Here is a 14,786-nt window from a genome sequence, read left to right as displayed (position 1 = left end):
AATCTTCATAAGCACATCTCAGAGAGCAGATACTATCATGCAGCCAAGATCAGTTTCACTTGTTTAGTAAACATTTATGCAAAGGCCTTAAATTCTCACCATCTCTGCCAGTGCTACACAGCCCTGCTTTGGGGGAGTTTCAACCTTGAGTTCAAACTCTCAGTCATCAAGCTTTCATTTCTACAGACAATATCTTCCAGGGAATATCTTCCAGGGAGAGCCAGAGGAAGGGACCGTTTCAAATTATGAAGCCCTTTTGGGTAAACACTGAACTGAGCAGTCTGAGTTATGCAGAAAACCTGCTGACTGCTGTCCTTGCTGTAGCCAAAGTTTTAATCATTTGTAATTTTCACAAGGCAACAATGTTATCACTATACCTCCACTCATTCACCCTGCAATGTGTGAAGCAGTGTGTGGAATACACAGATGAATCAGACATGGGTCCTCACTCAAGGAATTTATACTAGATAGAGGAAATATAAAAGACATCAAAATAAACAAGCTTAACACAAGGTAGAAAGTACATTAAAGGTCACTTCATTTTCTCCTCTAGACTTTAAGCTCCATGAGAGTAGAGATCATACATATCTGGTTCAACTATGGTGACCAGACATCATAGATGCTCACTTTTAAAAAGCCCATTTAGGCCCAGTGTGGTGGCTCATGCCTGTAAACCCAGCACTTTGGGAGGCCGAGGCAGGCAGATCACCTGAGGTATGGAGTTCGAGACCAGCCTGGCCAACATGGCAAAGACCCTCTCTACTAAAAATACAAAAATTAGCCGGGCATGGTGGTGCGTGCCTGTAATCCCAGCTACTCAGGAAGCTAAGGCAGGAGAATTGCTTGAACCCGGGAGGTGGATGTTGCAGTGAACCGAGATCATGCCACTGCACTCCAGCCTGGGTGACAAAGAGAAACTCCATTTAAAATAAAATAAAATAAAATAAAAAATAAAAAGCCCATTTAACACACGAAAATATGAATGAATCAGAATAAGTTGAGAGAGAGAGAGATTAAGACAGAGAGAGAGATTGAGAGAGAAAGAGAGAGAGAACAAACACTACTTCCGGATTGAAGAATGAGAAAAAAGGCTTCATGGTATAGATATCACTTGAACTTGTAGTTGAACTTTGACCATGCTGAGACTGGGAAAATAATAAGGAGTTCTCAGGAAAGGGATTTCCATATAAAAGTTATCATTAATCCATCTTCATTTATCCATTTATACCATTAGCAGCAGGCCATCTCACTATTAGAAAATGTAAAATACCAAATAATCTTTTACATAACTAGTTAATGTCTTCACTTACATGGAAAATGAATATATTTGAATTCATTCAATATTAGAATATACCTTTATAATAAGCATTCTAAGAATACTGGAGTCTTTCATGATGTGCCAAATTAGATGATATCGTTAAGAAAATATGAAGCACCATTAACTGAGAAAGTTATTTTTCAAATAGAAAGCAAAAATGCAGTACCTTATCTGTCGCCAGAAATTCCTCAGCTTCGGTGAAAAAGCAGAAGGAGTTGACGTCACTAAGATGTTCTGCTGTTATGACGTCCACCACACCGGGCATGCTGAGAGCTTCTGACAGATCAATAGACCTAGGTGATATACACAGCAGAGCTCTGAGAGTGGCCACAGAGGCTGACAACATGGTTAATTGGAGAATAAAATATGAGAGAGGTAAGAACTGTCCAACAGTCTCTGCCAGACAATTGAGAAAAAATTCTTGGGACAATGAAGTTGTAGTAAATCCTACATTTCGATCCCATTTCACCTCTGGTCTGCATTGGATATCACCAACAAATAGCCTATTTCTTCACACCATTACTTTTCACTAATGTGGCTTAGATGAAAAGACAATCATTTATGCCCATTGGGTAAGAACTTTATCACTTACACAATCTTAGCATGAGCTCTTGAACTAGTCACAAAGGTCAAGAAAAGTTCCTGGTCCACCGGAGGCATGTCATCACAGTAGATGGCCTCCCCTGTGGCGTGCTTCACACCAGACAGATGCATGATGGGGTGGCCAATTGGGTCTTCAGGATGCTGCTTTGGGCCCATATGCTGGTTAACAAATAACCAAAATATACTTTTACATTTCTATAGAGAAAGTAGGAATTATTATTATGCACATCTCCCATAAGAAGGTAGCTATATAATTTACACTCAAACCAGAATACTATTGGGTATGAAAAATCACTATTGGGCTGGGCACAGTGGCTCATGCCTATAATCCCAGCACTTTGGGAGGCTAAGGTGGGCAGATCACTTGAGGTCAGGAGTTCGAGACAAGCCTGGCCAACATGGTGAAACCCCATCTCTACTAAAAATACAAAAAAAAAAAAAAAAAAGTAGCCAGGTATGGTGGCGCATGCCTGTAATCCCAGCTACTCGGGAGGCTGAGGCTGCAGAATGGCTGGAACCTGGGAGGTGGAGGTTGCAGTGAGCCAAGATCACAGCACTGCACTCCGGCCTGGGAGAGAGAGTGAGACTCCATAAAAAAAAGAAAAAAGTCATTATTAATAACACCAAGACAATAAACCTACTACAGTAATTCAATAAGCCAACTGGTATGTCGATCCCTGATGTTGTTCTTATTTTTCACCTTTTAGAATGTAGACCCCAAACATCTCTAATGGAAATTCCATTTGCGTAAGTAAACAAATTTAAATCTTTCTTCTTGATAATATAAAATTATGTCCTCTTGCTAATGCATATGTATCTCTTTAAATTTTATTATCAAAATGACCTTACTGTTTTTATATAAGCATGACACATATAATGTTTTACAGAAGATATCGTGACTTCTGTATGGTGATATCGTGACTATGTTTATAGAAAATACTGAGGTTATTACTTCCACCAGAGTAGCCTTCTTTTTTTCTATTTTGAGTGAGGCAATGTAAGAAACAATTGGCAAAACTCTTAACTTAGACAATTCTAATAGAGAATGAAGCCAAAGGGACCTGCAGTTGGAGTAATGATTCACTAATGTGGCTCTTTCTTAAAGCCCCCTGGAGCAGAATGCCTTGCTGGTGGCTCTGTAAATACCTTAAATGTGTTTCATTAACCAAAGCAGAGATTAGTCAGCACAATGTCTGCCCTGGTATTTCAAATATGGGAGTTTCTGGCTTTCCCACTTGGGTGTGTATTGTGAAAAGAATTGAAGGTATGAAGAAAGAAGGAGAACGAGTGAAGAGACATAAGGCCAGGGTGAAGGCTGTGGCTGAGGAGTGGCCTGCTAAGCCCTGGCGGGTACCCCAGTCTGTAACTCACTGTGTCCACATTGCACTTGGTAGTGGGACTGAGGCCAGACTCCCAGAGGCTTTCTCTGGAAGACCTGGGGGTGAGGGGCATGCAGTCATGTTGGCCAGGTTGCAGTCAGGGAAAAGCTATGGATGCCTCCCCTTCCCATCCTGCAATTCACAGGATCACCCTAAGCACTTGATCTTCCTTTGAGATGAGCCTTACAATGCCCTGGATCTTCCTTTGAGATGAGCCTACACATCACATGGCAAGAGGGAAGAGAAAACAAGTCGCCAACACATACTGGTTAAAAATCTTTACTGGGAGAAAAAAGAAGAAACAGGCCTATTTCCAACATAGTGTCCTTTAAGGCATCTGAGCGGGGAGAAAAGCTAAATTCTTTTGTATTTGATTACCACAATGTGCAGTTTGAGAAAGCCTATTCAGTACATATGAACAATAAGTTGGATACTTGAATCCATCTAAAATGGTATTTCATTTCACTCTTCACTGCAGGTTTTCCTGTTTCAAAGTCCACCCTGGTCCAATAAAAGTGCTCCAAGCCTCTTGCTCTATGGAACTGAAGAGAAGCTGTCTGGATTCCCCTGATTAACACATTTCCTTTTCATGTAGATGTTTTGCTTTCCTTTCTGAACATTTGGATTTAATTCATCTAATCCCACAAATGGAGGAGAGCTCTGGTTATAATGAGAGCTTTACTTAAGACAGCTGTGAAATGTACAGTTCTCCAGTACCCTCTACAGATCCAGGAACTCAAGAAGAGTGCTCCCTACTCACTACCCAACTATTTAAGGGCCTCAAAAAATAAACCTCTGGGTAGAGATAGAGATCAGAGATTCTCCAGGCAGGTGGCAGGGCTGGAATATCAGGAGAGAACAGCAGAGTGGCATGTGTTATTTCAGAACATGTTCAACATTGATTTGAAAAGAAAAAAATATTGCTTTCATAAGCAATGAAATATTGTCATTTCATAATGACAAGAAGTAAAATGTCAACCAAATTGTGGCTGACAACTATGCACAGAAAGTAGTGTAATTTCTATAATTAACTAGGTATAAGACATGTGTGTAGGGTGCACTTATTCCTATTTTATATAAAATTTACCATCTTGCTGCAAAATAAACACTGTTGATAAGCATTTATTGTTCTAATTTCATATTTCTTTTACTTAAATGTAAACTTCAATTTTGTAGTTAGTATAATACAGGGCACAAAAAACGGAGTATTGACTAAGTTTTTGTTTTTTCATTTTCGGTTATTGTTGAGTCATCCTGACTTTATAAGCTAGAAAGCAGGAGACTATCGAGAAAAATAATTTAGGTAGGCCTTGCTCCAGGGCTCCATTAAATAAAGGTAGATATTAGGCCACGAATGTAGGGGACTAAGGAAAACTAGAGAAAAGTTTACTTATTGGGGTTCAGGCATGAGCACAGATTGGAGGCAGTCCCAACACTCCAGCCCTTTGACGTAGCTCACACTGCCCTGTCCTCATGGCAAAGGACTCCCCTCAGTTCTCCTCTTCCTCCTCTGCTTCGAGGAGCTGAGATAGTGACGAAAAGGAAAAACTAACAACGAGGTTCTACCAGGTGTGGTTTTTCATATGTTGCAGATGGTAGGAATTGACTTCCTCTGCAAAATATCCCCCAAAGTGCTGAGCTGTGATGCTGCTTGGGCTTTCAACCTGAACCACATTTGAGTGAAAAAAATCACCCACATCTTCTTTTTAAAACCCTAAGAACTTTTTTCATCCTGAAAAGCAAACTTCCAGATACTTCACAAGCTCAGACATTAAGGAAAGACATTCATAGCTATCTGTAATGGGTCTGGGAGTTAACTGACATAACACGTTTCACTGTAACCAACGGAACACTTCATCACATTGAAAAAAAGTCTTTTGAACCCATGTTGTGTGAGGCTGGCCAAAAAACTGAGGAAAAATTCCAAAAATGTCTTTGTCCTATAGTCAAAGATATCATTTTTTTTTCTTTCTTTCTTTTTTTTTTTTTGCAGTCAGTCATGATAAATCTACTGGTAAAAGAGGCTGTCCTCCATTACCTGCTTCCGCTTAGTATTTGGCTAAAGATACTATGGAAGGAAGAATGTTGCCACCTCAAACTGGTGATCTTTTGAAGCTGTGTCAAAATGCTTTCAAAACAAATGAACTGATTTAGGGGGAAAATGCTATTCGTGAGTGCTGACGTTGCTCTAGCAATGCGGATATTTGTATGTGCGTGTGAAAAACCACAGGCAAAACAAAAGCAAAACTCACCTATCTGGCAGACACTTTGTATCTAAAACTTTGTTTTGCAATCAATGATAAACTCTCATTCAAGATCATGCACTATGTGAAAAATTTCCTTTTTCTTTGGATGATTTCGATATCTATGAATTTGCTGTTGTTTCTTTCTGAAATTTATTCCATTGTTTAAGAAATATTAGGGCATTTATAAGCCGAAGGGTTCAACTATCATATTTGAAAAGAACACCAGGGGAGATGGCAGCTGTTTTTAACTTTCAAAATGATCATTTTCAATGGAGTTTGGTGCATTTTAACTTTTAAACATTGAACCGAAAACCTCAAGGAATACACACCAGCTTCAATGTTCATTATGACATATTATAAGCTTTTACAACTAAATCCAACATTAGATTCAATGAACAAATGCTTTAAAAAGCCTTTTCATGTTCTTGACATATTAAAACTCTCAAGGTCAAGTTTCCGGATAATAATTTCAAGGAAAAACACACCACATTGTATCCACTTTACCAAGAGGGTGACTTCAGGCAATATTTTTATGAGGTGGCAGAAAATTCCATTTGAAAGTTAGGAATTCTGTTTTCTAATAGTCACCCTTCATTAGGAGAGCTTACGAAAAGCTCTTAGTACTTATGTTTGATTCAATTCTAAAATGTAACTCACAGAAAAATCACTAGGAGAATAGGGACTAAGGGAGTGAAATATCTTCACATTCACGCTAAACAAATCAGCAGTTCTTCTTGAAAGCATTATTGCATTTTCATCAACCTCCAGGGGCTGTGTCTTTTCCTCTGAAAATGAAAGCAAAGCAGCCCGTGGCCCTGCCGAAGAGCCTGGCTTTATTGGACTCTGATGCCTGCAGTGCCCAGAGCAGGAAACACGTGACAAGGTGGCCAGCTCATGTGTGTCTGTGGTACAAGGCCACAGTGCAAAGCACGTAACCTTTAAGACCCAAATCAACATTCTTCTTTAATATTACCACTGCTAGATTTGTCTTTAATCACAATTCTTCATTGATTTTGGAATTTTAATTACCCCTAAAGGAGGCTATGAGTTTACCAGAAGTGGAGCTTGGACTTACAGAGCTTGAGTTTCATGGAGAGACAGTGGGAACGTCCAGGTCAAAGCACTATAGCCCAGACTGTGAATTTTGAAAAACAAAAATACCACTCACCTGGTACTTTAATGTACTGCAGTGATGTTTGGAATGAAGATCTTCTAAAGCACTTTCATACTTGTCTGCAAGGCTAGGATAGTGAATTGGGTCCTGAAAAGTAGAACCATTGCAGATATTTTAAATGGTTTGAATGCGCCAGAATGATTTTGGAAGGGAGGCTAGCATGAGTCTTAGCAAGCATCTCTATTCTGAAGTCTCACATGTATTAAGCACTCGCCCTATTCAGAACCCCAGAAATACAAGCAGCTCCCTGACTCAAGGACATACACTCTAAAAGGTGCATACATACTTCTTTATATTATGAATAGCCAGATGAATACGGTAGGTAACTGGCTTCCACCAGCTGTATGTTTCTTGTGATTCTCTCATATACTCTCCTAAATGATATGAAGACTTACAAACTGATCCAAAAGTAAGATAGAAGCTAAGCAAATAAAATGGAAAGGAAGAAAACACTTAAGCCAGGAAAACATCAAAGTACACCATTGCAAATAAGAGTAAAGCTGTTCCATGTTGCCTTCCAGCTGTGTAGAAAGGGGGACACAGGCTGCATCCCTGCTGCTGCCCCACAGCGGGAAGGATTCTGGTCCCCAGCAAGAATATTCCTCAGGACTGAGGGAAGTGAGCCATTTGGTTCTTTACACAAGACTGTGGACATTGTACAGCCTAGAGCTGCATGGGGGGAAAGGCTTTCAACAATACACCTGGGGGTTATTTTTCTAATTTACATAATTTTAATAGAAAATAAAGCCAGCTAGGTGCCATGGCTCATGCCTGTAATTCTAGCATTTTGGGAGGCCAAGGCAGGAGGATTGCTTGAGTCCAGAAGTTCAAGACCAGCTTGGGCAACATAGTAAGACCCTGTCTTTACAAAAAAATAAAGAAACTAGCTGGGCATGGTGGTGCATGCTTATGGTCTCAGCTACTTGGGAGGCTGAGGTGGGAGGACTGCTTGAGTCCAGGAAGTTGAGGCTGCACTGCGCTATATCACACCACTGTATTCCAACGTGGGTGACAGAGTGAGACCCTGTCTCAAAAAAAATTAAATAAAATCAACAGAAGCTATTATTTTTAAAGAGAGGAGGGGTATAAGACTATAAGGCAAAAGTTTTAAATTATATCACTTGAGTCACCCAGAAATTACATTAGTTTGCTACTAATTGGAGGAGTCTATAATTGGTTACCTGGTGACAATATGTCACTTATCTATGATTTCAAGTTTTCATTCTTAAAAATGTGATACTACCCTTCTGGTTCCTAGTTGCTGCCACCTACAATGAGAAGATACCCTAAAAAGCAAGGATAAGAGAGGACTGTGTCTCCTATTTAAAGTGACCATACTAACTACTATACCACAGGAAGACTATTCTTGGCTTCTAGTCTATTTTGGTCAGCTGGTTATAGCTGGGATTTGTGAGGCCAATGAGGCTCAAGTCTCCTTTGGGTCTAATGGATTTATTCAGAGATTGTTTTTTTAGTTGTGCCCTCCACAGTCAACAATCTTGTAGCTTTCATTGTTTGCCCTAAGAGAGATCAGGCAAAAGAATGCATGGACTGTCACTGCTATTATTATGACTAATACTATGGATTTCCTCTGAAGCACTAGGGACCATGTGAAGTCATTTTCCCACAATGACACATTTCACAATCATCTTGTGCAGTGGCTGCCATCGTCATCTGACAGGCTAGGGAAATGAAACTGAATCTGGAAAAGAACACTAAACACATGAAGTCAACCTCAATGTGAAGGTAATATCTCAAGAGGAAGAAATGCCCTATGGAGGGAAAACATATTCAAATCATTAGCAAGTTTTCCGAACATAATCTAGGAAAACTACCGGTCAGAAACAAAATCATTGAGTGGTGCTAAATACAAGCTTGCCCAACTCTTGGCTCTACTTGCAATTCTTCCCTAAACTCATCTCCACCCACAGACAGGCTGAGGGATGCTCAGCAAGTGCATGTGTTTCTAAAGTGGATTGTCTGTTTTATTCTACAGCTATTTGGTAGGGAGTCATTGCCTCTACTTTGGATGTCATCATAGCTCCCAGTACCGAGGAAGTTAATGTGTAACCAGTGCTGCTTACCATCTTTTTCAAAATCTGTGACACTTCCAGGTAGAACTTGAAGAGGAAGCTGATGATGAGAGTCCTCTTGAACTCCACCTTTCCACCTGGCGCCGAGCCCGAAAGGGAGACTTCCTCCAGAACAAGCCTGCAAGCTGTATCCAGCATTTCTTCATTCCAGTGCCTGGAAAGTCCAAAGAGAAAACTCCTAGCCTGACAGGGTTTATTACCCCATATCTTCACCTAATGGGTAAGACAAATAGCCACAGTTTAATACAGGAAATAAGAGTACAAGCTCTAGATCAGGCAGCCCGAGTTCAAATTGGCCCACCACTCTCAAGGTGTCTAGCCTGGGTCTCATCATGTCCTCACCTGTAAAAGGGGAACATTAGTAGAACCCAACTCACACAATGATCCAGAGAAATAAATGACAACTCATATAAAATCCATAGTCCAGGAGTAACTGACCCTCATATCACTAGGACATTTATTGCATGCCAAGTTCTGCTTTTAGCACCCTATATGTATTCACTCACTTAATCCTCTCAACTACCCTATGAGGTAGGTATGATCACCCATCTTTGACAGATGGAGAACCAAGCAAATGCCTTCAACAATTTATTATAGAACAAGCTCACATAATTGGTTTTTCATCATGGCAAATTATTCTCCCAAAATAAAGAATACAAATTGGCACTGTTGGGAGAGGGCTTCTCTCTCTCTCTCTCTCTCTCTCTCTCACACACACACACACACACACACACACACACACACACACACACACACATACACACAGAGTATATAATTCCCACTTCAGAATTCACTAAAATCAAGACATATGGAAACAATAACAAAATCTTATTGGAATTCCCAGGCATTAAATAGAAAGGCATGGAACACTTTTCTTCTTGTAATCACATCTCACCACAAAAAGGGCTCCTTTAATACTTGGAGTCTAAGGACAAGTATTAGAGGAGCCCTTCCCTCTAATGCCTTACCTTCCAATGAGTTTCTGGCAGGAATTCTTGGCACAGATGGTGGCTGGACCAACGCCTCCATATGAGATGGATAACTCTCTAATAATGCCATGCCCTTCTCCAAAAAAGACTCTCATTCCTGAATTGACTATCGCTAGTGCATTCTCCTGTCGCTGGGCTTGTCGGAAGGCTGACACAAATTCCAACTGAAAGAAACAGTTAAGTGGCACATGTAGAAACACTGAGCACCACCTACGCACCAGGCAGTCTGTATGTGTTGAGTGTCACCTACGCACCAGGCAGTCTGTGTATGTTGCCGTCGCCTGTGCGCTGGACAGTATGTGTGTGTTGAGTGTCACATTGATATCAGATGTGTAGCCCCCAGCATCTCCAAAAAATCAGTCTCTGCTGTTGAGGCCACCCAGTGTGTAGTTCTTTGTTATGGTAGCCCTAGCAAATAATACATCCTCTGAGGCAGGCTTGAGTATTCCCATTTTATAGATGAGGAATCCAAGGCACAGAAGGATTCAGTAATTAGTTCAGGTCTTGAAACCAGGATTCAAACCTGATTCTATCTCATGCAAAGACTCATGTGTTTTCCACTAAGTTCTATTGCAAATGTATTTTTAGGCTTTTTTCAAACCCCAAGATATAGGTAGAGGCATACTCTTCATGTCATATTTAGGGAGAAAGGCTTATGGGACAAAAACCTGTCAGAAAGTTACTTTAGAGCTTGGGGTAGGGGGAGAAAGAGCGAGAAAGGCAGAGATGAGTCTGGGAGTGGTGGCTCACACCTGTAATCCCAGCATTTTGGGAGGCTGAGACGGATGGATCACCTGAGGTCAGGAGTTCGAGACCAGCCTGGCCAACATGGCGAAACCCCGTCTCTACTAAAAATACAAAAATTAGCTGGGCATGGTGGTGTGCACCTGTAATCCCAGCTACTCAGGAGGTTGACGCAGGAGAATCACTTGAACCTGGGAGGCAGAGGTTGCAGTGAGCCAAGATCATGCTGCTGCACTCCAGCCTGGGCAACAGAGCAAGACTCGATCTAAAAAAAAATCTCCTAATTCGAGGAATGATAGGGGCATGCGTAATACAATGAAAAGGCAACTATTCACAAGTGTTAAAATAATGACCTCATACCACTTCCTGAAGTTGAGCCTTTATCTCCCCCATAAACACTTAACCCTTTTTCTTATTTCACCATATGCTGGAATAAACAAACCATAGCATCACAGGTGGAACTGGGAAATTGACGGTGGGATGTTCTCACCTTCCTTGAGTAGGGGATGTTCACTGAGACCAAGATTTCTTGAGGCTTAAGATCTGCATTAGGGCACTTGCTGAGGAACTGCTCGTTTAAAGGAATCTGTCGTTTTCCTTCTGTGGAAAGAAATGACACTTTCCCTGGAATCTGTTTGGTCTATTAAATAAACTTCCAAAACTTGGGAAGTAATTCCACCAAATACCTGAGGAAACTGGGTGTTCAGGGAAACATGTGCTCTTCCTATGCTTAGCAGGTCTTTTACCCTATAATGCATCTTGCAATGCTTCTTCTAGTCTAGGCCCCATCTCTTTTTGTTTTCCTTGCTTTCTCATCGATAAAAACATCGACTGGGCATGGTGGTTCACACCTGTAATGCTAGCATTTTGGGAGGCCGAGGCAGGTGGATCATTTGAGGTCAGGAGTTTGAGACCAGCCTGGCCAACATGGTGAAACCCCTTCTCTATTAAAAATACAAACAAATTAGCTGGGCGTGGTTGTGCACTCCTGTAGTCCCAGCTACTCAGGAAGCTGAAGCAGGAAAATCACTTGAACCTGGGAAGGAGAGGTTGCAGTGGGCTGAGGTCATGCCACTGTACTCCAGCCTGGATGACAAAGTGAGACTCTGTCTAAAAAAAATGTTTTTAAATAAAAAATAAATTTAAAAAATAGATAAAAAGATCTCACAGAGTAGCCCAGAGTTTCAGGTAGAATAGAACCTTAGCAGTCCTCTTCCTGACAACACAATTCACTTAAAGCTTTACAAGTAGGGAGTAAATATTCATATCTCTTTTGATATTCTGATCAAGTCAGTCAACAAATATTTATTGTTTATAACCAGGAACCCCACTAGGTACAGTCATGAATAAGAAATTATCTTTAATAAATTTGTATACTAGTGAGGTGTTATCTTACTTTTTTATATCTCGTTCCAACACCTGAAGAATTTTAGTTCTTTAATCAATATATTAGGAAGAGTTTAAAACTATAACAAAATAATGAAAGCTAAGAAGCTTTTGATGTCTATATTCACATCACAAAACCTGTTTCTCATAGTATGACTTTTTAAGGGGATGTTACTTAAATTGAAAACCCTGAATGTAAATCTTCCTCTTTAAGATAGTTTTGCGACCAAGCACAGTGGCTCATGCCTGTAATCCCAATACTTTGGGAGGCAGAGGTGGGTGGATCACCTGAGGTCAGTTCGAGACCAGCCTAGCCAACACAGTGAAACCACGTCTCTATTAAAAACACAAAAATTAGCTGGGCATGGTAGTGCGTGCCTGCAGTCCCAGCTACTCAGGAGGCTGAGGCAGGAGAATTGCTTGAACCCAGGAGGTAGAGGTTGCAGTGAGCCAAGATCGTGCCACTGCACTTCAGACTGGGTGACAGAGCGAGACTCCATTTCAAAAAAAAAAAAAAAAAAAAAAAAAGAAAAAAAAAGATAGCTTTGTGGTTTAAATGATATGAAGAGTAAGTATTTAACAATGCAGATGATAGAAAACCAGTCCATATTTTTTAATGAAACAAAAACCCCACAAATTTATAGAGGACCAATTAGAACTTCCTAATAATTTTCAAGCAAGTTGGAAGAAGCAATAAATTAGATGTTGTGGACTTAGTTTCAAGAACAAAAATCAAGTAAATAAATATAGAATGAGGTCCAATCATTGTTCACCTGAAAAAGACCTATATGTTTCCATCAATGATAAATTAAGTATGAGCTGAAAGCACAATATGGGTGCCGCAACACTCCTGTGCCACCTGGTGAATGTCTTCAACAGAGGGACCCAATAGTTCTCAATAGCATGTAGTTCTCAGCAATAGTCAGATTACACCCGGACATTAACCAACACAAACATGTCCAGTGTAGGGTGACCAGTATGAGAAAAAAGCCCCAGAAAGACACAAGGGAAGAAAGCCTATGCTATTAAGACAAGACTCACAACATTTCCAGTATCCAGAAAAGCAGAGAAAATTATTGATATTATAGGGAAAAGTCATTTTCAAGACTGGACTTCCTGCCTCCCCAGAGAGAAAAAGGGGTAGAGAAACAGCTTAATAATCTCCAAGTCGGGGCTGTCACTTACCTTTTGATAGCAAGTTGAGGGTACAGTTACCCACAGCCAGGATGGGATTCAGATCTGAATCTGGATGCCTGCTAATGATGTGTCCCCCTAAAGACTTTTTAAAATAATGAGTTAGTTTCATTTCAGTTATATAATCATAAAAACGCAAGTGCTAAAATAAGGATTAAGTACGGCTTTGGATAACTAATTTTTTTTTTTTTGGTCTGTTCCAAAAGAATGAAAACGTCATGATTCATCAGGGAGAGTCACCAAGGGATGCCTACCAGAGTTTACTGTCATCAGATACATACAGCCATGTTCCTGATCTGGGACCCAGCCAGAGTTCCCAAATGCTTCAGGAGAGCATGGTATGTCTGTGTCTTCTCCTCTGGAAGCTTCTGGACTACGTCAGCCAAAATGTCCTTCACCTGGGCTAGGCTGAGACCAGCACCAAGGGTGAGTCCTGAAATGAAGTCATTTGTAAATAACACAGTGTGATCACTGCTGACCTGAACATGTCCATTAGACCAAAGCTACAGACATAGAATCTTTATACTGGATACATGCTGCCCTGCTTATTGGTGATGGTGGTGATGGGTAGTGATGATGTTGAAGGTAATGGTGGTAATGCAAGTAGTGGTGAGGCGGTGGTGGTAGGGATAGCAGTAAGGGGGTGGTGTGGTGATGGTGATGAAGGTGGGGGTAATGGTAGAGGTGGTACTAGTGATGTAAGTGGTGGTGATGGAGGTAATGAAGGCTGAATTCTTTGAACACTCACTCTATCAAGTATTATGTTGAATGCTTTAGATAATCTCCTTAAATCTGAACATACCTATGAGATATTAATAGCCCCATTTCACAGATGAAGAAACTGAGAGTTAAGTAACTTGCCTAAGATCTGACAGCTAATATATGCCATTGTCAAGAGTTAGATTTCAGAGGCTATACTCCAAATCCACATTTCCATTGTTTCTCATCATTGCCATTAAATCAATTTCCTCCACAGGAATAGAAAAACCAGTCTGTAAGCTGTTTAATACATAAACTTGCTACTGTGGTTTTAAACAGCAAAGACTGTGTTATATCCAGTTTTATCTTCTGTCCAGCACTTAGCACTGTATCCTTCATTGAATAGTTTTTATATTTCTCTGATATTGCAGACAGAAGTTTTTCGGTAAAAATTGAACTATTCAGACAACTAGTATTTAGATTAACTTTAGAGAATTATTCTCTGAGTCTTCCTCCAGAATGTTATCATTTTTTTTTAAAATGCTTTCTGTCCCCATTTTCTTTTTATTTTATTTTACTTTAAGTTCTGGGATACATGTGCAGAATGTGCAGGTTTATTACATAGGTATACATGTGCTATGGTGGTTTGCTGCACCTATCAACCTGTCATCTAGGTTTTAAGCCTTGCATGCATTAGGTATTTGTCCTAATGCTCTTCCTTCCCTTGCCCCCCACCCACTAACAGGCCCCGGTATGTGTTGTTCCCCTCCCTGTGTCCATGTGTTCTCATTGTTCAACTTCCACTTATAAGTAAGAACATGTGGTATTTGGTTTTCTGTTCCTGTGTTGGTTTGCTGAGAATGATGGCTTCCAGCTTCATCCATGTCCCTGCAAAGGACATGATCTCATTCTTTTTTATGGTTGCATAGTATTCCATGGTGTGTATCTGCCACATTTTCTT

General features: G+C 40.4%; 1 protein-coding gene across 1 annotated transcript in view; it reads right to left on the bottom strand.

Moving 5' to 3' along the window:
- The window catches only part of AOX1 (aldehyde oxidase 1), an 87,004-nt gene that overhangs the window by 48,870 nt on the left and 23,348 nt on the right, over positions 1-14,786 (bottom strand). Inside the window, 8 exon segments of the mRNA NM_001281309.1 lie at positions 1,485-1,611; positions 1,911-2,080; positions 6,715-6,807; positions 8,805-8,967; positions 9,782-9,966; positions 11,037-11,146; positions 13,118-13,211; positions 13,408-13,559. Of these exon segments, the coding sequence (NP_001268238.1) occupies positions 1,485-1,611; positions 1,911-2,080; positions 6,715-6,807; positions 8,805-8,967; positions 9,782-9,966; positions 11,037-11,146; positions 13,118-13,211; positions 13,408-13,559 (1,094 nt within the window).

Source organism: Macaca mulatta, chromosome 12, assembly GCF_049350105.2.
Source record: "Macaca mulatta isolate MMU2019108-1 chromosome 12, T2T-MMU8v2.0, whole genome shotgun sequence".
Taxonomy (NCBI): domain Eukaryota; kingdom Metazoa; phylum Chordata; class Mammalia; order Primates; family Cercopithecidae; genus Macaca; species Macaca mulatta.
The sequence above is the reverse complement of the archived record's forward strand: the minus strand, read 5'-3'. Positions and strand labels throughout refer to the sequence as shown.